The sequence below is a fragment of the Protomyctophum bolini genome (assembly GCF_963924005.1).
Source record: "Protomyctophum bolini genome assembly, chromosome: 10".
NCBI lineage: Eukaryota > Metazoa > Chordata > Actinopteri > Myctophiformes > Myctophidae > Protomyctophum > Protomyctophum bolini.
The window spans coordinates 33,928,721-33,952,115 of NC_137871.1; the positions used below are offsets into that span (position 1 = coordinate 33,928,721).

Consider the following 23,395-nt stretch of genomic DNA (forward strand, 5'->3'; position numbering starts at 1 on the left):
TCAGGATCGGGAGACAAACTCGCAACACACTGCCAGACTGGATTACCAGCCAAGGTGCCTGGCCCGCTGAGCCATGGCCCAGGCCCTTTTTGAGTGGTGCAACCACTCCTACAACCAGCAATGTCCGTGTACCTGTGTACCTGTGTACCTGTGTAAATGAGCACGAGTATGTGACTTATTTATACCAGTAGGGGGCGTCAGAAACAGAGAGAGGGGTAGTGCTGTGTCTCTAATGAGAGAGAGAGAGAGAGAGGGGGGGGGGGGGGGGGAATTGCACCACTCAGTTCACACGTGTGTGATTTTTTGGCATAGAATTAATTAATTCTCACTCATTGGATTGCAGGGGAAATGCACAACAATGTCTGGACGGTCAGAGTTATAAATTATACATAGCAATAATTAACAGGGTTCTGAGGGTTGGCGTAGACCAGACTGTAAAAAAAATATGGACAAAGCGTTCGCCGGGTCTGATATGGACGTAAAATGAAGCCAGTCAGTCCTTGTATTGTAAATCGCCATCTTTCTAGATCCGTTTTGGCCCAGCTGGCCATTGGCTGGCCCAGACAACGAGGCGGGACTCCCCCCCCTTCTTCTTAGTTGGTTTTTATTTTGACTCCCCATGCTTTTTGTTCTTGCTTAATGTAAATCGCTCTGGATTAAGAGCGTCTGCTAAATGCCTAAATTGTAAATTGTAAATTGGATATGGGTTTTTTTGGGCCCAATGACAGCGCCACAACAGGCCATTATATGAACTTTCAGGATGTCCCGATTTCCTTAGTGGCTTCACAAAATATCTGTCTGACTGCCCCCCTGGCGTAGACGTAGAGTGTGACAGTGTTGCACAAACTTATAGATATATAATTATATAGTGTATTTTTTTATAGTTTCATTGCACAGATATTCGATGTTAGATGGATGTGTGTGCATGTGTGTGTGTGGACCAATTAACAGGAGCTTAGGATAAGACAGCTAATGTACTGTACATTGTACAACAACACACTACAATAGTTCAGGGCCAGGGTAGGATTTGGTTTTCTACTACTAATTACTGTACTTCAAGACTTGTATGTTTTCACAAGGGGGTGTAAGAGCTTGTTCTCAGCAGCTGCTACAGTATAACAAAGCTGGATTGACGCTGAATACAATTAAGCCTCGTGAACATAAGGTATTCTCACATTCTGTATACGGTTTACCTTAAAAAATGTGGGCTGCAAGTTCCTGCTGGTACTAGTTTGTTTTTGTTTTTCAAAGTCTAAAAAAGGTCTTGATTCAAATCAACCATATACATTTTTTAAACCCCTAAACCATCCCATCACCTTACAGTATAACTGCCCATCTGTAAGCTCACAATGTGTTGCACCTCTACACCAACGAGGTTTGCTGTAGAGGTCAAGTGTGCGAAAGTATTGAGGGTTTCAGCGATTGGATGTCTGAAAATACACGTTAACATGAATCCAACATATTAATGGCACAGATAATGTGTAAATAAACAGACATAACACTGATGACAGTGCTGCCAAACAAGCCAACCTCCTGAAGGTCCGCAAGGCCAATTACCGCACCTGGGGAGACAGGGCCTTCTATGTTTCTGCCCCCTCCCTCTGGAATGCACTCCCCAACCATCTCAGAGTTGCCTCCTCCTTCCTCTCCTTCAAAACCTCACTCAAAACCCACCTCTTCAAGATAGCTTTCCCCAGCTGAGGTCTGGTTAAGATCCCTTGTTTATCCTTGACATTGCACTTGATTTTCTTCCTAGTGTTGTATGTAAAGCGCTTTGGGTATTTAGAAAAGCACTATATAAATTTGAGCTATTATTATTATTATTAAACAAGTCTATGAAGCTATTTATGAAATCTATGAAAAAGTGTAATCTGCAACAGTTTTATACGATATGTGGAAGGGGTCCCTGCATCGTCTCGCTCTGTGGTGGCTGTGAGCAGTGAGCACATGCAGCTGTCTTTCTCTCATTGGCTGTAATACAGGATTTCTCGGGACGCGGTCGCAACCCTGTTCATACTATAATAATAATAATGGATTTTATTTATAACGCACTTTATATTTGTCAGAATGAAATCTCAAAAGTGCTACAGCAAATAAATAAAAGCAGAAGAAACAACACACCATTAAAAACATCGAAAGGGAACATTAAAAACATAAGGGCAAGGCTATAAAAATGCTTTGGCGAGCACACACAGCGAGCAGCTCCTTTCACACACAGCGAGCAGCTCCTTTCCCACACAGCGAGCAGCTCCTTTCCCACACAGCGAGCAGCTCCTTTCACACACAGCGAGCAGCTCCTTTCACACACAGCGAGCAGCTCCTTTCACACACAGCGAGCAGCTCCTTTCACACACAGCGAGCAGCTCCTTTCACACACAGCGAGCAGCTCCTTTCCCACACAGCGAGCAGCTCCTTTCCCACACAGCGAGCAGCTCCTTTCACACACAGCGAGCAGCTCCTTTCACACACAGCGAGCAGCTCCTTTCACACACAGCGAGCAGCTCCTTTCACACACAGCGAGCAGCTCCTTTCACACACAGCGAGCAGCTCCTTTCACACACAGCACACAGCGAGCGATCAAAGCCCGATCTTGCATCAGATCGGGAGTTTTGTCGGCGAGTGCAAAAAATGATCCCCGACAGCATGATCGGAGCAAATATCGTGCAGTGTGTACGAACCATAAGGGGTCCCGGCCTGAAAGGTTTTGGTGTATTCATCAGGATGAGGGAGAGTTATTTCAGTGATTAGTAACCCATCAGGCGCACCTGACCTGATCAACACAACAAAAACAAAAGGCCTCGTGACGGTTTCAGTAAATACACAGTACAATACGTAATAAGCATAATGGAAGAAAGCTGCTTCTCCAGTTTTTATTGAATACATATATGGTCATGCATTATGTAGCAAGCCTGAGGTAGAGGATCGAACACCAAACAACAGGGACTGTGAAGTGGGCCGTCCCACACCCGCTTTATAAACAAGTAGGAGGACTAAAATCAATTGTGGTAAACACAGGGAGCCAGAGTATACTGGTCTGGAGCAATGTGTTCTCTCTCTCTCTTTTATTTATTTTTTTGCAGTCTATAGCAGCAGAGTTCTTTCTGTCTGTCTAAGCTGCAACCTTTCAGCAGACATTTTGGCAAGGACTGTAAATAGAACATATTGTAGTAGTCCAACCTACTTGGGATAAAAGTATGTATTAGATTTTAAGCATGTTAGGAATGGTTGTACTCTGGCAATATTACTGAGAAGAAAGCATCTCACTTTATTTATATATGATTTAAGAATTAAAATAACATTCCAAAATAACTAGGAGTGCAACAGTTAAATGAGATAATTGATTAAATTGATCATGAGAATGATTGATTGATTGATTGAATACAATACAAATTTTAAAAAGCAAGCTTGTAGATTGGCTATTTTTGCATTACACTGTTTTAATTATATATGTTTTACTTCGTAGATTGCTTCTTGGTTATTCAGTGAATCAAAAAAGTGATCGATATAAATAATTAATAAACTAACAAAATGATCAGTAGTTGCAAACCTACTTGATGGGACTGAGAATTCAAACCAGAGACTAAAATACAGTAACAACTTCTGTATTCTGTTTTAATCAAGGAGGTCAGGTTGCCAAGGGTTTTATAGAGCTCATCCCATTTAGCTTTGGGGCCAACTAATACTATCTCTTGTCTTATCCTCATTTAATTTAATAACATTATCACTCGTCCATGTATTGATTACAGACAGACAGGCGGTCAGGGAGCTTAAGTCAAGCACAACCACAACAGATGCCTTATTAACGTCAGTGCACGTCTCACATCAACAAGCACCTTATTGAGAGCTATGCTTCTCTGCTACGGTTAGCTCTGAGACCTAATGAAATATTGTTCTCATTTAGAAAGTTTTTTACTTTCCTGCTTAGGAAGGGGAGGTTTTATTGCTTAACTCCATAATCTAATTTAGAATTCTTTAGAAGTTTCACATATACCGGTCGTCAGTTGGGAATGATGCCCGTCAATCAGACAGATTGACTGATACAGAGATCTCCATGTACTGTATATAGGGGACTCTGAGAAAACGGACAGATCTTTGCTTTCTATACAGCCGTTAATCAGAGTAGTGAGGCACAGTTCTTGAGGAGTAAGGGCTTAGCTATCTCCAGGATGTCCAGATTTGGGTCCAGGGACCTGCCCAAGCCCTCCAGCACCATGACGGCCAATACAACGGATGCAAAGTTACTCTCCAGCTTCACCTTGTGAGTGATGAGAAGGCCAAAGACTCTGGAGAGTAAATCAGCAACTTGAATCTTTCCCAGTGAGAGGGTGTTTCTGAGGGCGTGGTTGACCAGCTCGGCCATCTCCCTCTTGAACCTGGGTACATCCTGACAGTCGTTGGCCCTGGCGTGATGCAGGAGTAGCTCTGCAACCCGTTCCCCTTGCCGTAGCACCACTGCGGTAAAGACGGCTCTGAGGTTGGCCAGGTCCCTCTCACTAAGCTGGGCCACCATGCCCGCGTCCAGCAGAACCAACTGCAGAGGTTCTGACTGCGGCCTGATGCTCACCACCACCGTGTCCCACAGGTCGGTCAGCGTTACCTTGCCCTGGGTATCGCCTGGAATGCAAGCACCGCCGCTGGACGTGTCCCCTGCCCCGGGAACATCCCCTCGATGCTGGACCAGGATGTTTCCAGGGTGAAGGTCCCCGTGGACAAAGTTGTCCACAAACACCATCTTTAGCAAGATTTGCACTCCCATCCTGGCTATTCTCTGCCTCACCTCCTGTGGAAACCCAGGGCGCAGGTAGTTGGTTATGGGCTCACTATCTTCAAAGGTTTCCACTAAGATGGTCCTGGTGACAAATGGTTGCAACGGAGTGGGGAACTTCACGGAATCCACATCCTTAAAATTTTCTTGGAAGCGCTCAATATTCCTTGCTTCAAAGCGGAGGTCAGTCTGCGCGGTCATGAGCTTTCCAAACTCCTCTACGATCTCTGGCAGACTGAGCCATTTAAGTCCAGGCAGACAGTTGAGCAACTGGCTGCCTGCTCTCATCAGCAGCAAGTCCATCTCCACCTGCCTCTTAACGCCTGGGTGGAGCACCTTGATGGCCACTGGTATGAAATGCTCCATGTCTGCGTGTTGGCTCCCTGGGGGGTCCTCACATCCCTTCTTCCTCCAGAGGCCCCGCAGGGATCTGTCCACTCCCCAGAAACCAGGGATCTCCCAGGCATCCAGTAGATCCTCCCCTCTCTCCATCTCCTTCAGGATTGACTGAAATGCACGATCTGCCACGCCGTCCACCCTGGCCGAGCCTCGGTACACCTGCGCCACACAGCCACAGCCCACCGGCTCCTTGCTCTCAAACACAAGCAGCTTCCTCCAGCCGTCACCGAACGCCCGGCAAAGACGCCGCTCTGTGTGGTCCCAGGAGTGGGGGCGTGCCTTGGCGTGGAGCCTGGAGAAGCGCTCACAGAAGTCCTGGGAGAAGACGTCCCGCCGGCTGCTGGCCCATTGGCCCAGCTTGATGAAGGTAACGCCAGAGGTCTCCGTCAACCACAGCAGGGCATCCAGCCAGCAGGACGCCCAGCGAGAGGAGACCCATGTCAGGGGGTAGAGGAGGAGAAGGGGGGCAAATCTGAGAAGCAGCACCAGTGCCCGGAGGCTGAGGCGCAAGCAGAAAACAAGTTTATCAACCTGGACTCGGGCTACACGTTTCTTCCCTGTGGTCTGTGGTGTGTTAAGCGTTCCCTGGCACATGGCCATGCAGGGAGACACACTCAATGCACCCAAGCAAAACAATGTCATTTTAGGGATCCGGATTAGAATGTAGTGACGTTGGGATAAACATGTTCTTGGACTGTGGAGCAGTGTGAATCTTGTAAACGCTCTTGCTTTCTGAACAGTGAACCTCAGGCTGAAGATGGATCTGGCACTACAGGCAGCCATTGTTAACACATAGACTGCTACAGGTTCTAGCGGACCCTGGCTTACTGGTGCTGAAGGCTTAACATGGGCTTTTTGAACTTTTTGGGGGGCCCACAGCGAGGGGCCTCTTATAGCGAGAATCACAATCGCATAAATAAAAAGAAAGCCCAACTTGTCCACTTCAATTTAAAAAAAAAATTATGATTCTACCATCTTCCATTCTGGAGATATTGACCTTTTTCTAACACCTGCTTTTGCCTGCACGCTGCTTGTGAAAAAAAACAACAGAGATATGGAGGCCTGAAGTTGACAGACATTTCAGTTCAGTTTTTTTAGTTCAAAAGACCGATATAAAATTGAGCACAAATAATATCCTATACAAACCATATACCGAATGAAAGCCCTGAATGTCTACTTTTAGGAGGAAAACAGTACACATTGTACACATATACAGTTTGTCACTAATTGGCTATTGAATGCAGCTTGCGCCCACCAGAGAACTTTAGAGAAGGCATGGACCCGAAGAACTATTATTCACAAAATAAGGCCTATAGCGACATGTACATACTATATACCGTATGAAACAGTAGACTCTCTGCTTTCATAAGAAAAATACCACCCAGAAAAATCACACCCCTGTGAAGTGAGCAGTGCAATTGCACTGCTCACTTCACAGGGGTGTGATTTTTATTATTATTACAGTATTAGTATTTTTCTTATGAAAGCAGAGAGTCGACTGTTTCATACGGTATATAGTATGTACATGTCGCTATAGGCCTTATTTTGTGAATAATAGTTATTCAGGCCCATGCCATCTCTAAAGTTCTCTGAAAAAGATAATTTTAGAGAGCATGGACCTAACAACTAAATATTCACAAAATAAGGCCTATAGCGACATGTACATACTATATACCGTATGAAACAGAATACTCTCTGCTTTCATAAGAAAAATACTAATACTGTAATAATAATAGAAATCACACCCCAGTGAAGTGAGCAGTGCAATGTTGCACTGCTCACTTCACAACATTGCACTGCTCACTTCACAGGGGTGTGATTTTTATTATTACGAGTAAGACGCGCGAACGCGGAAGGCGAACGCAGATCGTAAATTGCAATAACAATTAGAATAAATTACAGACATGATCTGCAGGGTGTCATAGTTAGTGCTTGGACCACGCCAGCTCCATATATGGTCACAAAAGACGCCATCACACTCATGTCACCATGACTCACAAATCACTCAGCTCCATATATGGGCACAAAAGGGCCAGGTCCACATATACAGTAAGCGGGACAGACAGACACACACACACACACACACAGACAGACAGACAGACAGACAGACAGACAGACAGACAGACAGACGTGATCTGCTAGGTCTCATAGTAAGTGCTCATTGCATTCGCAATTACAGTATTAGTTTTTTTCTTATGAAAGCAGAGAGTCTTGATGCACATTATCTGATCATAAAACGGACTTGGAAACTTTCTTCAATCGTAGCCCCATATGTGCCCTCTCCCTACGCTCATTGAACTCATTCTGTGATTCGAGCTACAAACAATCGCAGTAACGGGGGGGGGGGGGGGCAACTAGGCTTTGAGGAAATTATCTTGCATAATCAACATTATTGTCGATTGTCGTGTGCCGCTCCAAACATGTCCAGACATACCACTAACCTCATCGATCCAGTCTCGCGTATCTATAAGGTGAGACGCGAGACTGGATCGGATTGTGTCTGGACATGTTTGGGAAAAAAAACAAGAAAAACAACGAGATGGATGCGGCAGCAGCACGTCAACGTATTTGGAAGAAAAAAAACGAGAAAGCACCACCTGTCGTTGCAAGACAAACACCCGTATGTTGCTGATAGACAGATAATAATCGATCCGATTTTGTCCTGCCGTTCATTTTATCACATTAGGTGCAGGGCAGGCTGCTCGACGGTGAGTTTATAATAGCCTGTTGTAACGAGAAAGGGGGGTGGATTGGATGGTTGGATGCGAGCAGCGCAGCAGCAGTACGGCTTGCGATCAGCGACCAACGTATCATGGCGGGCCCTCGATAATGATGTGCAATCTGTCCATGACTAACTCCACATGTGTCTGGCAAACGTTACGTTATGAAATCAAATGCCGATCGTTGCAGGTTTATATACGGGCAGAGAGCAAATCGCGTTGTATCTTGTTCCGAGAATGAGAGTGAGTGCAAGCCTTGCAGTTGAAAGCAGTGGGGACTCGGGAGTGGGGGGGGAACTGCCAATGCGATCCAAGAGGAAGAGACCCCCCCCCCCCACCATTCTCCCTCGGGAGAAACCATGTAGAAACAGGAGGGGAGGGGGAATCGAGTGTATTCACACAAACAAGAGCATTGTCCCATCCATTTTAGATCCCCTGACATCTGCGTTGGTCTATGCCGGACGGCCGTCTCCAATACGTCGTACGTCCTCGCATAGACCAACCAATAGGCGGTGCCAGACGCTTCTCAGACCAACACCTCTTTTCAGCAGGGGGGGGTTTTAACTCTTTTTAGAGCCGATCGGTGTTACATTATGAGTTGTCCGGGCGCAAATATAGTTGAACTATAGTAATCAATAAAAAAACGTTTTTTGGACCATAAAACGTATAAAAACGTTATGCGCTTCTTGCGCTTGGCTATAATAAAACGTTTAAAAACGCTTTCAGCATTCTATGAGTTAAGTAACTGAAGCAAGTTGATCCTCATATTATAATTTAGGCATTTACAATTTAGGCATTATGATCCTGATGTGTTGCTACACTGTATACTGAACACGCCTGTGTCATCTAATGGCATTCAAGGATAGCCAAGCTGGCGCAGTTTTGTGTAATGTTAACATGTAGCGCGTTATGTAAGGTTACAACTATTACCTTCGCAGTGACGAATACTAAAAGTACTATTATGTCAGGTATATGACGTCAGGCATTGTCATACTTGGGCAACAGGACAGATTCGTAGAGAATCCTGGAATTTGTTCGCATTTCCTATGAAAACGTGCATTTCCCGTCAGTCAGTCCGTCCATCCGTCACCCCACGCCATATATGGTCATGCCACGTGACATCATCAGGGATGGAGATCCCTGATGTCATCAATATTAAGCCTATACAGTATATGGGAATGCCCTTATATGTAGATCCCTGATGTCATCAATATTGGCCTCAATATTATACATCTGACTTCAAACCCTTAGATCTCCATATATGGAGCTGACCTGTTCTTCCCCACTGAACGTCCACTGCTCCAGACTCTGTCACTCTCTGCCTCTGAGCAAGTTGCCTTGCTCAGAGGCTCAGACAGCTTTTCCATACTATTATATTATTACCATAGTACTATAATATTACCGTAATACTACATTTCTTTCCATAATACATGACCTATACATGTATATGTCAAATGGATTAAACGTTAAAAAGCTTGAGAGCATTGTGTGCAAATGTGTGTGATAAAAGAGTATTTCGCGGGAGGGGTTAGCAGAGAAAAATATGATCAATAATACATATATATTCATGCAATTTCAATGTGCTAGACAAGAGAAATGGTGCAGAAAATGACTGTCTACACGCAAACTGTGCAGGAGCCATTTACAGAGGGAATGATATGATGTAACAAGCAGGACTTTATTCACTATACACTTTTAAAAATTACTTTTTATCAATGGGGAGAGTATCAAGTTTTATCGAGTCATAAGTCCAACATAAATGTGTAACTGTGGTGAAAACGGGACAATTTGGTGGTGACGTTTAAAACCAGGGCATTTTAATGTTTTACAGTTATTTGTCTGCAGTGGCGTGCACAGACATTTAGAGGGGCAGGTGCTCAAGTGAAAAAAGGGCACCTTGTGCAGTGCGTGGAACCGGCCGGTTGCCTTAATAGTGTGCGATTTAAAGATTTTGAGGCATAAATAATATATTAGAAGCCTTTTTTTTTAGCAAGAATTGATCAATGTCACCATGGTCCACATACTGTACACTGTACAAAAAAGGGCACAAACCCTCAAAGCTGTCCATAGCCCCTCAAAAAACATAAACAGACATACAAGCTAACTGTTTGCTGAACACACTGCTGTGTATGTGAACACTGTGGTGTATAGCACAGGGGTAGCACATACAGTACATTAGCCATATACTGTAAGTGTAAGGAGTCAGTCATCACAGTCATCGGCTTCCCTTGATTGGCCAACACAACAGATCGGCTCTGTTGCTTGTCCAAACTCACTCTGCTGGACATTGGCTGTTCACAGACGGTCACTCGGACGGACAGGGGCGGAAACATAATCCCTGTCCCCAGCTGATCCGACCTGGCGGAGATAATGACGTAACAAAGGACACTGTACAAAAAGGAACCCTCAAATGGAAGGAAATTATGCCAAATAGGCCACTCAATTACTGCCATGCAGGTTAAATATGTACTGTATGTGCTCGCTGACGCATGATTCTGTACAGCATGTACATTTCACTTTGATAGTTGTGTGTGCCAACAGCACAGCCAGAGATACCGTACAGAGATATGCCATTAGCAGAGACTTTTGATAAGAGAGATGAGAGGGTCAGCCATTATTCATCCCCTTCTTTTCGCCGTGCCGCTCCATATTAGCCGAGCACCGTGCTTATATAATTGTGCTTGGAAGAGAGTGTTTTCTGGCAAGGTCCGTGTCCGTGCGCCGCGCTGATTAACACGGTCAAATGGCAGCAACATGGCAGTGCCAGTATGCTCGTATGTAAGTCCAGAGAGGAGAAATGGTCTTTATAGTGGTCTCCCGGCAACACAACACCCCCCCCTCCCCCCCCTTCTCGCTCTCTATTCTCCGTTGATCGTTTTCGACCGCTTATAGTCATCGTATGCATGGATTAACTCGCAGCCAGCGTTGGGCACACACTGGCAGCAATCTTCTCACTTTGGACTCTAGCATGTTTTCATGCTGGCGAGGAGATTTGCTCTCCTCACGGGCCAGTTAAAACATTTAGATGAGTAACACAGAAGACATGCTTTATGACTACCAGACACCCGTTACCAGCACCGCTCATGCACTCCTTGGCTTATTCAAACAGATGCTTTATACGGGGGAACGGAGACCAAAGCTAACAATCCGGGGACACTTTAAGATGTGCTTCACATTATATTTGCGTGTTTGTTGTGCATCTTAAATGAGACTCTAAGTGGATAGTTTCGCCGGGAGAAATCACACAGCACAAATTGGCACAACACTCGGCAACTGCCTAAAGATAGCTTCTCTCTCTCTCTCTCTCTCCGAGGTGCATTTCACTGCTCTCCGGGGGAAGTGCCAGTTTTCTTGCCGTATAACTCTCGTTCTGTGGTTTGTCAAACTCTCAGTTTCTCAAGTCGGTGCCAGACGGAGGACTTTTAAAGCTTTTTGTCTCAGTGACCACGGGGACACTTATTTGCTCGCCTTGGCGGGCGCTGCACACAGATCTGCAGCTTCTGTACTTGGTGGCAGTTGCGGAAAGAAGTACTCGGAATATAAATACTGCAATATAAATATTCTCTTATAAAAGTAAAAGGCCTATATTATATATATATATATATATATATATATATATATATATATATATATATATATATTTAAGAATCAATAGTATATACTATCAATATATACTCATATTACCACGGTAAAAGTACAAATGTCTCCTTCTTTTAGCCGACCTACAAGCTTACATGAAAGTGAACCTTGAACATGCAACGCATTGGAGCACTTCACCCATGTTCAACATATCTTCCTCACTAATGCTCATTATAATATGGCATGTTTGTCTATTCAGTCTGTATGTGTCTCAGAGAAGGACTGTTCAGGAAACCAGGCAGGTTTGGTCATTTGAAACAAATGTTTTATTTTATGTGTTATTAATGCGAGAACAATGGCTTGTATTGCAGCATCTAGGCTCTTACAAGCTACTGTATGCCAAATATCACAATGTATTTTCTAGCTCAAATTGGCGGTAGTTTACCTACAGTATGGTGACCTTCAGGAGGGATCTGTTTTTTTTTTTACCTGCCTTTTGTACGAGGAAAAACATTGTTCAGTGAGATTTAATTGAGCCTCTCTCGCACTCCCTCTCTCTTTCTATCACACACACACACACACACACACACACACACACACACACACACACACACACACACACACACACACACACACACACACACACACACACACACACATTACATGTACTCACTCTCCCTCCCTCCTTCTGTTGTTATTTGCATTAGGAATCAGCATGCTCATTCCTCCTGAGGCCATCCCCAGAGGGAAGATCTATGAGATTTACCTCACTGCTCAGCGGAAGGAAGATTTAAGGTGGGTCTCTTTAACGCCGCCTAACTGGCAGTCTTCCCTGGAAGCTGCCAGGCTGTTTGTTCTGATGCTCTCGCTAGTGCATTAGGAAAGGCCTAAGGTGTGTGTGTGTGTGTGTGTGTGTGTGTGTGTGTGTGTGTGTGTGTGTGTGTGCTTGTGCGCGTGCGTGTGCGCGTGTGCGGTACTACAGCGCTGTGGCAGCCAGGAGGGAATGTAAATAAATAACATAGCCTTTTTTACCAGGATGTGCACTATTTAAGTCATCACCACTTGGTTGAAGTCACCTCAGCAGGCCTTTATTTAAAATTTTCCTCGTTTATTAATTTATTTTGTTCTCCCATCACATTACTGTAGGGGTGCAACTCATAGAGCCCAAAATGCAGAAGTGCTAACCTCCATGAACACGCCTGAATCGATTCATGCTCTGTTTTTAGTTTTTTGAGTGGTGCAACCACTCCAAGGGACGTGTTCGCCTATGTGTTCACCTATGTGTTGGCATGTTTCCATGGCATGAAAAGCTTTGAGAAAACAGCCCTGCTCCATCTCCCTCCTGTACCTCCATTAACCACTCATTCACCTCATGGCTCCCTCTTGCCCCCGTGTTGCCTCTGATTCCGTTTTGCCCCTCCACAGGTTACCCTTGGCGGGCTGCCAGACGCTGCTGAGCCCCATCGTGAGCTGTGGGCCTCCGGGGGTGGTCCTGACCCGGCCCGTCATCCTCAGCATGGACCACTGCTGCGACGCCTGCCCGGAGAACTGGGCCGTGCGGCTCAAGAAGCAGAGCTACGAGGGCGCGTGGGAGGTGAGGCACCTCTAGTGGCTACATGTGTCACACTTACTTTGACCATGAACCCATTCTGGACGGGAACCCCTTTTGGTGTTTTAACCCATTCTGGACGGGAACCCCTTTTGGTGTTTTAACCCATTTTGGGCGGGAAACCCTTTTGGTGTTTTAACCCATTTTGGGCGGGAAACCCTTTTGGTGTTTTAACCTATTTTGGGCGGGAACCCTTTTTGGTGTTTTAAACATTATGTTATAATTTAGCTATTGAAAAATAGCAGATCTACAAGCTCATAGCACGCCACCGAGTGGCACGCTACGAGCTTGTAGGTCTGCTATTTTTGAAAAATCGTGAAAATGTGGAGTATATTTTGTCAGAACGAACGTTTCTAACTCCAATCTTTGCTTCTGGAGGGTCCATGGAACAACATATTTTCAGATGGGGGTCGGAGGCCAATTACAGATCATTTTTGGGGTCCTTGACATGAAATATTGAGTGATATAGGCCTAGAAACATACTGTAGGTATTTCAGAAAACTGTCAGGATTTAGAAGACATTTTTTTCAGGCCTAAATGGATTAAGCATCATGTTATACTTTAGCTATGGATAGCAGCCAAATCCAGATAATTCTGGGGGTCCTTGAAATGAAAAAGGTTGAGCACCACTGACATAGAAACATAGTTTTTTCAGAAAACTGTTTAAAAAAAAAATCGGCCTCAGGTCTAAATGGGTTAATGGTCAAACAAATAATTGCTTATTTAACGATTGAATTGTGTTCTTCGGGCATTGAACATTATATTATGTTCATTATTCATGATCATTATGGATCATGGTGAATACAAATGTGATCTATATTTGCCTTTTTAGGCTTCATAAACATTTGCACAGGGCAGATATGACAAATAACTTCAAGGGATGTTTCAAAACATTTTGGGCCATTTCATGTGTCAATTTAACAAAGGTGCAGACGATCAGAAATCAGCAGAGTGAGCAATGTTTGCGCTACTCTATGCCGAATTGAAGTGGACTCAATTTCATCATCTACTCAGGCTTTTGTGAACACCCCAGACAGTTTTTAAGTTGCTTGATTCAGTATTTAGATATTTGATATTCATTTTAGATGCCACGTCCCCTTCCTATACAAACCCATTGTAAGTTAGTTCAAACTCCATTTTAACCATGGTCGAATCATCAAACACCCATCCTTGGTTCTGGTGACTGATACTGTCCTTCTAATAGGGGCCATGTTTTTTTTTTGTTTTTTTTATATATTTTTCGGAACAAACAAGGATCCAAGGATCTTTAAGATAATTATGGAGATAAGAGTTTCTGCCCAATTGCAGGACTGATTGTACTTTGCTTACTACCCCAAAGCAGAGCACTTGACTGCTTTTTTTTTCAAAGGGAAAGGCTGAACTTTCAGGACTTTTGCTTGGAACTCCAGCATAAAATAAAGCAAAGCCGTTGCAGAACGCAGCCAGCGGACGTGCTTTGGATTGAAGTGGTGATTGTAGCCCAGCTCACGTCAAAACTCTGAAGGGCTTTTATGAGACCGGCAGTGTGGTTTGTTCCTGTTGGGATGGAACAAAAGGCTTGCACGCACTGCCTGCCTGGTCTCCGGCTGAGTTGCTAAGCAACGTGTTTTATTTTTCTACGAAATCGGTCGTATTTTGTTGGTTCTCCGGGCAAATTACTGTTCCTCCTCCCCACAGCTCTCCCCTGAGTGCTCCTTGACCCATCTGTGAACGTTGTGACGTTGCCTCCAATTAACTGACTTCTCCCAGTTTTCCGTCTCTCTATGAAAATATACTGTACATGAAACAGTTGCAGAAGTGCACGGCGGTTCCACTCGGATATAGGTTAGAACCATGCATGATTATTTAGTTTGGTTTGTTTTTGTACAGCAGTATGCCTTAAATCATTGGTGGAAAGTAAACAGTACTCACTCAGTACTGTACTTTTCATGTATACTTCTACTTTACTCACCTTCAGATTATTATTATTATTATTATTATTATTATTATACATTAACCAATAATAATAAGACCAATGTTATACTTACTGGTATTAGGCTATTTTAGTAGTAGTAGTAGTAGTAGTAGTAGTAAGAAAATAAAAAATCTTTCCTTTTCTTTAAAGTTTTTTTTATATTTATATACTGTATAGTATATTTTGATGCCAAAACCTTTGTACCTTAATTTAAGTTTACTATTTAAGTACTTCTTCCACCACTGCTGTGAACACATGTGGGCACGCCTGCACACTCACGCACACAACGCATGACGACACACACACATACAGTATACAACTAAACACACTCACGCACACAACGCATGACGACACACACACATACAGTATACAACTAAACACACTCACGCACACAACGCATGACGACACACACACATACCATATACAACTATACACACTCACGCACACAGCGCATGACGACACACACACATACAGTATACAACTAAACACACTCACGCACACAACGCATTACGACACACACACATACCGTATACAACTAAACACACTCACGCACAATCCGGAGAGATTGGAAAGGGCTTGGGAGTGAGAGTAGGTCCTCTTTCATGTTCGATATTGTGCATAAATAATTCAGCCTGGCTGCGTGTGGTGGTGGTGGTAGGGTGTCTGTGGGATGGATTGGCCCTGTCTGAGGCAGAGGTTAGACCAGCACTTTTAATCATCGGCCTTGGCCCAAATATAGCCCAGCGGCCACCACAAGACCAGGACAGGGCCCGTTGTACAGATGAGCATTGATGGAAGCACTACTCCCAATTCTTTACAGAAGAAGTATTTTTTAAATATCCGCATTCCTAAACCAATACATTGACGCAGAGTGTATGAAGCAGTGTATACGGTAGGAGTCAGCGTAATTATTTCGCCTTGGTCCGACTCGCCCCATTACTAACCCTGTCCCTAACCCTAACCGCACGCAATGCTGCGTTGTCGGACTAATGCGGAGTCTGAATTATGAACGGATCCCATCCGATATGAGACTCAAAGAGTCTCATTTAAGTCTCCTACCATATACCGGATACAATGCTCCATGGTGTGGGTAATTGATAAGAAAATAAGTCATTTTTTGGGTGAACTTGAACTATCCCTAAAGTAAAATTAAAAGTATATTTAAGGCTGAAGTGGTTCCTGGATGATGAAGTACTAAAACTAAAGTTTTAAAATAATTGTAGTGTAGTAAAAGTGCAGTACATGTTTGCCTCTGAAATGTAGTGGATAAAATGGAAATACTAAAGTAAAAAAACGTAATTACAGCACTTGAGTAAATGTACTAGTTACTTTCCACCACTGGAAGTGAGCCAACACAAACGATCACGGTGGAAGTTGAAGAGGCAGAGAGAAAATGGAGAAGTAGATTTTTGCGAAACACAATGATGAGAGGTACGAGGGGATATTGGAAACGAGAGAGTGGTTCCGATAAGGAAATAGTCGAAAGACCGATGTAAAGATAGAGAATGAGGAGAGGAGAGGATGAAAAGTGTGTGTGTGTGTGTGTGTGTGTGTGTGTGTGTGTGTGTGTGTGTGTGTGTGTGTGTGTGTGTGTGTGTGTGTGTGTGTGTGTGTGTGTGTGTGTGTGTGTGTGTGCGTGTGCGTGTGCGTGCGTGGATATTGAGCGGCAGAGTAATTGAGCCACATCACGCTGTAGCTGCAGTCACCGAAATATTAAGAAGATGAAAAAGTGACACTGGGCTTGCGGTTGCATAGGAAATGAATGGTGTCGATACTAATTCCATGGAAGTGAACTGTGTCTGGTTGAATCGATGGTGGGGGGAGGGAGGGAGGGAGGGAGGGGGCATGCTGACGGAAGTGCTCGCCGGGATGCTTGGCAGGAGGCAGCGCTCTCTTCAGCTTGATTGGCTAATAGGAAGAGTCAGTTAACTGGCATGATGGCATTTTAGAAGAAAATGTTGTCACCTCGGGTCCCCAATTTATCCCCGTCAAATTAGACTGGCGGAGGGAGCGTCGTCAAAAATGATCTGATAAAAATGGTCTCTCGCGGTGACGGGAAGCGATGCTGAGTCAGTCTGCTGTTCTGGCTGATGCATGGGCTGACACGGATGCTGCGCTCGGTGTTCTTTTTGCAAGACAACAGTGTGAGATGTGCGGCAGCACGCATGCCATGATCTAATCCATCTTTCATCTCTTGTTGGCCAATTAAAGAGCTCGCTAGTTGCACTGCAATGCAAAACAACAGACCTCAGCTGTTTTACAAACTGGGTGCCCGGGGGCGGGGCCCACTCCTCCATTGAGACATTTATGGCTCTATCTTGGGCGCGCCTTACCCTTTATCCCTAAATTCTTTGCTATGTTTTACTCTCTTGAAAAACATTTTAAAATAGTTCAACTAACCGATCCACGTCGACACGTTGTGAGCTTGTAGGTCGGCTATTGAACTATTTTAAAATGTTTTTCAAAATAGTAAAAAGTGGCAAATAAGTTCATAGAGATGTAGCGCTTAGACTCTGGTTTCGGGTAGACCAACTCTCAAGTTCATGATTACAATCCGACCATCTCTATCCTCCCTTCGTCCGTGCCACTCATAGCCAGTCCTTCATTAAAGACAGAGGTTCTTTACTCTGGAATACACACATACTCCTCATCTTCGCTCAGTAACTTTAAACATAGATTGAGGGCCATCCTGATGAATCAAGCCTCTCCACTCAGGCACGGACTGGCACCGAATATCGGCTCTGGCATTTGTGGTTCTCACCGGCCCAAAGACGTCCAAAAGGAGGTCCAAAGACGCCATTATGTCTTCTGGCATCTGCCAGAAGCGCCAGACCATCCAATCCAGGCCTGTCTCCACTTGCTCCTACCATATAATGTAGCTTTACTCTGCATGTATACACAGACACGCATACATACTGGACACGCATGCATACTGTACACATGCGCACACACACACACACACACACACACACACACACACACACACACACACACAGACTCACGCACCCACACGTTCAACTGCACACACGTGTATTGTTTTTTGTCATACCTTATGTTTGTTCTTTCAATACTACTTGTTTATTGTTTCGTTTCTCACCTGCACTTATTTTCTGTCTTTTAATAATGTTACGTTTTTGGTACTGTTTTTATTGTGCGAAAAACGAAGACACCTACAGTATCTGGTTGACAAATATCCCTGCCTGAAGCTCATAAAGTGTAACGTGGGTATAAGACATTATAAAACGTGATAGATGTCAGCTTTAAGAGCCAAAGTGATTTGATAATCAAAGCTTGTAGTTCCCCACTCTCTCTCTCTCTCTCTCTCTCTCGCTCTCGCTCTCGCTCTTGCTCGCTCTCTCTCTCTCTCTCTCTCTCTCTCTCTCTCTCTCTCTCTCTCTCTCTCTCTCTCTCTCTCTCTCTCTCTCTCTCTCTCTCTCCTCCTTTGTTAACAAATTCAGAAGGCTGACGGAAATCCCTCACATTCAATATTTACTGTATTACCATTCCTCTTTATTTTACCATCCTTTCTTGCCAGGAATCTATCGGAGTCTGCTTTCAAGTCAATGGAGCACCTCGTTCATGCATTATTTAGCCGATTGATGGGGTGTTGTGAGCTCGCAAAACCGGCTATTCTTTGCTATGTTTTTATTTTCTTCGTTTCTTTTTTTTTAATACATTGTTTGAGACTTGAAAGATTTTGAAAACTTTCTCAGGACCTCCCCAAAAGGTGAAGACATACAGTAGCCCTAACATAGTGTGAGCGCACACGCATGCGCACGTGCACGTGTGTATCTGTGTGTACTAGCAGAAATAGCTGATCTACAAGCTTACAACGTGTCACTTTGTGATGCGTTGTGATCTTGTAGATCAGCTATTTCTGCTTTTTTGTGAATGTACAGTATACACGATTATGATGACAAAAATAATTGTGATTAGACGATTCTGTGCAAACTGTGACAACCCACCTTGTCCTCTCTCAGGACGTGCTGCTCATGGGCGAAGAGCTGGCCTCGGAGCCGTACTACTGCCAGCTGGAGGCGGAGACGTGCCGGGTGTTCACGGAGCAGCTGGGCCGCTTCGGCCTGATTGGCGAGTCGCTCCACATGGGCGCGGCCAAGCGCCTGCGGCTGGTGCTCTTCTCGGACGCATACTGCTCCACACTGGAGTACAACATCAGGGTCTATTGCATGGACGACACGCAGGACGTCTTCAAGGTCAGTGCTTCAAAGAAAAAACAAGCGTCTTCGGGTTAAAGGGCCCTCGAATTGATATTTTGAATTGACACCCATTCTTTGGGACGCACATATGGGTATGTTGGGGCGTGTCCGAATCCGCCATTGCTTCATGGGGTGAAAACAACACAGCTTACTATTGGAATTGCAGTAGGGAACAGACACATGGTTTTTGTCTCCACCAGGCCGAAGGCATGGGGAGAGATATGTTTTGCACTCCCCGTGTGTGTGTGTGTGTGTGTGTGTGTGTGTGTGTGTGTGTGTGTGTGTGTGTGTGTGCGTCCGTGTGCGTGCGCCTCCACGCACATACAGTATGGCGATATTTTATTTATTTCTAGTGCTCGGCAGGCCGAGACATTTACCCATCTCATTGCTCAACAGCAATCATCTCTGTCGGTTGGAAAACTCATATGTTCAAAACTGTTACTTTTCACGATTCAAATCATAGATTAAAAAAATAGCGAAAGTAGCAGATCTGCAGCCTTTTCTGCTTTTGTGTGACGCTGTGGTGTGATCAGGTATAGATCAACGACAATCAAATTAGAGAGATTAGAGGTTTCGACAGCAACGATATTATTTCCTGATGCGTCTTTTCCTCCCCGTGCGGATGGCGTATAATCAAGTGCTAATGCCCCCTCCCCCCTCCCCTGAGGACTGCGTCTGAGTAGCCTGTTAAGATTTCATTTGCATGGTTAATTAGAAAATTAAAACGAGAGCCTCTCCCCGCAACCCTGATGATCTCGTCCACTCTCTCTCTCTCTCTCTCTCTCTCTCTCTCTCTCGCTCTCCAACAGTGGTGGACAAAGTACTCAACCCCGGTAGTTGAGTAAAAGTATAGATCCCTTGTAAAATAAGATTACTCCACTACAAGTTAAAGTTCCTCAGTCAAAATGTGTGCTTGAGTTAAAGTACTGCAGTATCCAAGAACCCAAAAGTACACGTAAAAGTATTCAAAGGCATGAATGACACCGTACATTTCCTTTTTAAAAGCATTTTGTCCCTATCAAAGCATTGTTGTGTTACAATTGTAATTGTAATAAAATAATAAATTAAAAATATTGTTGGATCTGCTATGTTTCACTATTGTTTGATATAAGTAGGCTATAGTTAATTCATCATGTACTTTATATTTTCCTATAAATGTAGTGGAGTCAATCGTACAGCATCTGTTTTTGAAATGTATCCGCTACAAAAATACTCCAGTAAAGTACCAGTGCTCTGTGTAAATGTCCTCCACCCACTACAGCCAGAAGAGGCTGAATTCACACTCCAGCCCACTTCAAGGGCTCCATAATGCTCGACCCCCTCGTAGAGAGGTGGTCCCGCCGTGCCGATGTCGGCGGGACCCTGTGTCAATGGACGAGGAGTGGGTTTGTGTGTGTGTGTGTGTGTGTGTGTGTGTGTGTGGGGGGGTACAGTACAGTACAGTAGTCTCTGAAATGAGCACTCAACACATACAGGGAGTTGAGGATGAGATGAGAGCTCTCTACAGTGTCTGTCTCTCTCTCTCTCTCTCTCTCTCTCTGTGTGTGTGTGTGTGTGTGTGTGTGTGTGTGTGTGTGTGGGGTTGGTTGCGAGGAGGATGAAGGCTACAGGCAGCACACAAACGGATGGCAAACTGCTGCACATTTCTACAGTGGCTGTGGTGGTGGTGGTGGGGGGGGTGTTTGTTGCTATAAATCACACAGTCTTGTGTTTGTGCAGAGTGCTATCTGCACAACGGTAATAATGGGCCTGTCTGTATGTATTCAGATCATCTGTTGACCTAGTGGCGTTTTATACTGCAGTGTGTGGATGTTTGTTGGAATGACCTTGTGTGTCCTCTGTTGGATGCAGAAAGGCTGCTGCTGCACAATAGCTCTCTCTCTCTCTCTCTGTCTTTCTCTCGCATGCACGCGCGCACACTGTCTGTCTGTCTGTCTGTCTGTCTGTCTGTCTGTCTGTCTGTCTGTCTGTCTGTCTCGCTCTCTCGCTCACTCTCTCTTTCTTGCTCTCTCTCTCTCTATGGCCCCTCCCTCGCCCCCACCACCTCTCTCTCTCTCTCTCTCTCTCTCTCGGCCAGGAAAAAGGACACCTGAGCTTGTTGACTCCAGCGCTGCTATGCTCTGCGGCTCCCTTGACTCGCTGAAGTGCATTGCGTTGCTTTCGCTCTCTCTCTCTCTCTATCCCCCGGCCATCTCTCTCGTGCAACCTGGTTCTGTGGTAAGCCACGGTGTCTCCTGGGACTTGTAGTTTTTTTAAGGCTGTGATTTAGAACAGTGGCCCATGCTGTTTAGTAATCTCGCCTTCCCACTGCTCTCGGTGCCATTATGGAGGGAGAAGTTCATTTAGCAGGTCCATTAAGCGCTTTGAGCGCAGATTAGACCTCCCCGGAGAGGTGCACCCTAATCACTAATCACTATCTTTAAAATGCGCCGTTTATGATTAGACTATAGCGATAGCTGCCATTAGCGTTAATTGTGATGCGGACCAGTAATGTGGCTCTGCAGGAGGCTAGCCATCTAAATGAGGGTCTGTCTGTCTGTCTGTCTGTCTGTCTGTCTGTCTGTCTGTCTGTCTGTCTGTTTTGTGTTACACTGCCAGTAGGCTAACTTATTACCTCTTTAGAAAAGAAAAAAACAAGCACTCTCAGTCTGTATACTGTATACAGTATGCAGTTTACTGGGTGCACGGCTCTCAAAGAGTCACAGTAAGAAGGAAATAGCCAGCAAGTCCTTCTGGTACTTTTAATTCGTACTAAAGCGCACAGACAAACACAGCAGACACAGACTCGGGGTGCTGGCTATTTCTTTCTAACGTGGTACCTCCACTATGGTTTTACACAAAATGTTTTGTACTTGGAATTCCGATTAGCTGCACTGTTCAGGATACGTCGTATCCACATTGAAGCCACGGCGTTCCCAAGCGGAACCCGACATCCACCAGATTAGCCTATGCTAGTTTCATGTCAGGCCAGACAAGCTCCTCCAGGCGCACCACTGACTGACTGCAGCACATTCCAGGAGAGATGTCAGCCCCCCACTGCCCATAAAACACACTGCGCTGTGCTTTTGATGTGCTGATGAAAGGCGGCCTCGGTGGATGGATGTTGGAAGGTGTTGTGTTGCTGCGTTGGTCGGGCTGCCCGGTGGCTGCTCATCTCAGCGCCACGCACGGGTGAGCTGCTCTGGATGGAAACGCCGACCCCATCAATGGCTGTCAGTCTTACCCGCCTCCGTCAGCCTGAATTGACAGGCACTCGTACTGCAGTGCTCACAGCCTCACACACACACACAGATGGCTGTGTTGCTATACCTGTGAGGACATCGTTAATGCTGTTTTATCATGGGATTAATGAAAACAATTGAAAATATCTGAAGTTTTGAATATCACACCATTTAGTTTTAGTCCTATTTTAGTCATCTGTCTAATCCAGTCTAATCCAGAGCTTTTTGTGTTAACTTAACCATGTAGCATTATTGTACGCACTGTACTTTTTGCAAAACTGTTAATAAAGTATTCAATTAATCAATCAAGCAATCAATCAAACTTGTGAAAAGACATAAATAGTTGAAACTTTGAGACGTAATGTTTCTCACGACAGCGACAATAGATCCCTCTCTCTCACAGCAGCCAGCTGCCATTAGTAAGATAAACTAAAGGAGATTTTATCGCTGAAACCATAATAATATAGTTTCTGTTCCATATTTCATAATGTCGGCGTGCGCACTGCTTCACAGCAGAGAAATATGCAATAATACTCGATAGTCATAATGTCAAATCCATGCACAGTTCAAGCCCGGCTCGGTAGCTCTGTATTGAGCGTGAGGGCCATTCAGAGCACTGTCTGTAATGAATAATTACAGTACCGGTAATTGAATTGTATTTTTTTGTTATATTATTTGGTGATTCGGGGCAAGTATAAAACTGACGTCTTAATATCCATAAAATTCACAAGACCTCATTTGGGCTCAAAGGGAGAGAGAAGGTTTCATTTATTTCCCCCCATTTGTTCTGCGGCTACAAAAGTCATGCTTTCATCAATATTCATCCAACGGGAGTAATTGTCCAAGCGCTTTTTTATTTTATTTTGTATGCCGCTAATGGCAGAAAAGTGTGTTTCCTATAATCACGTCTAACATCTCCAAAAGGATCTCT

The 23,395-nt window shown here is 44.6% G+C and overlaps 2 protein-coding genes across 2 annotated transcripts in view; one reads left to right on the top strand and one right to left on the bottom strand.

The window, feature by feature from the left end:
- The window catches only part of unc5a (unc-5 netrin receptor A), a 254,892-nt gene that overhangs the window by 208,156 nt on the left and 23,341 nt on the right, over nucleotides 1-23,395 (top strand). The window contains 3 exon segments of the mRNA XM_080774795.1: nucleotides 12,171-12,258; nucleotides 12,889-13,057; nucleotides 19,007-19,240. Of these exon segments, the coding sequence (XP_080630921.1) occupies nucleotides 12,171-12,258; nucleotides 12,889-13,057; nucleotides 19,007-19,240 (491 nt within the window).
- LOC308322888 (putative aarF domain-containing protein kinase 2) lies at nucleotides 4,115-5,947 on the bottom strand (the record flags this gene model as incomplete). Its single annotated transcript, XM_080774377.1, has 1 exon — nucleotides 4,115-5,947. One exon carries the CDS (start codon nucleotides 5,945-5,947, stop codon nucleotides 4,115-4,117), a length of 1,833 nt encoding a protein of 610 aa, XP_080630503.1.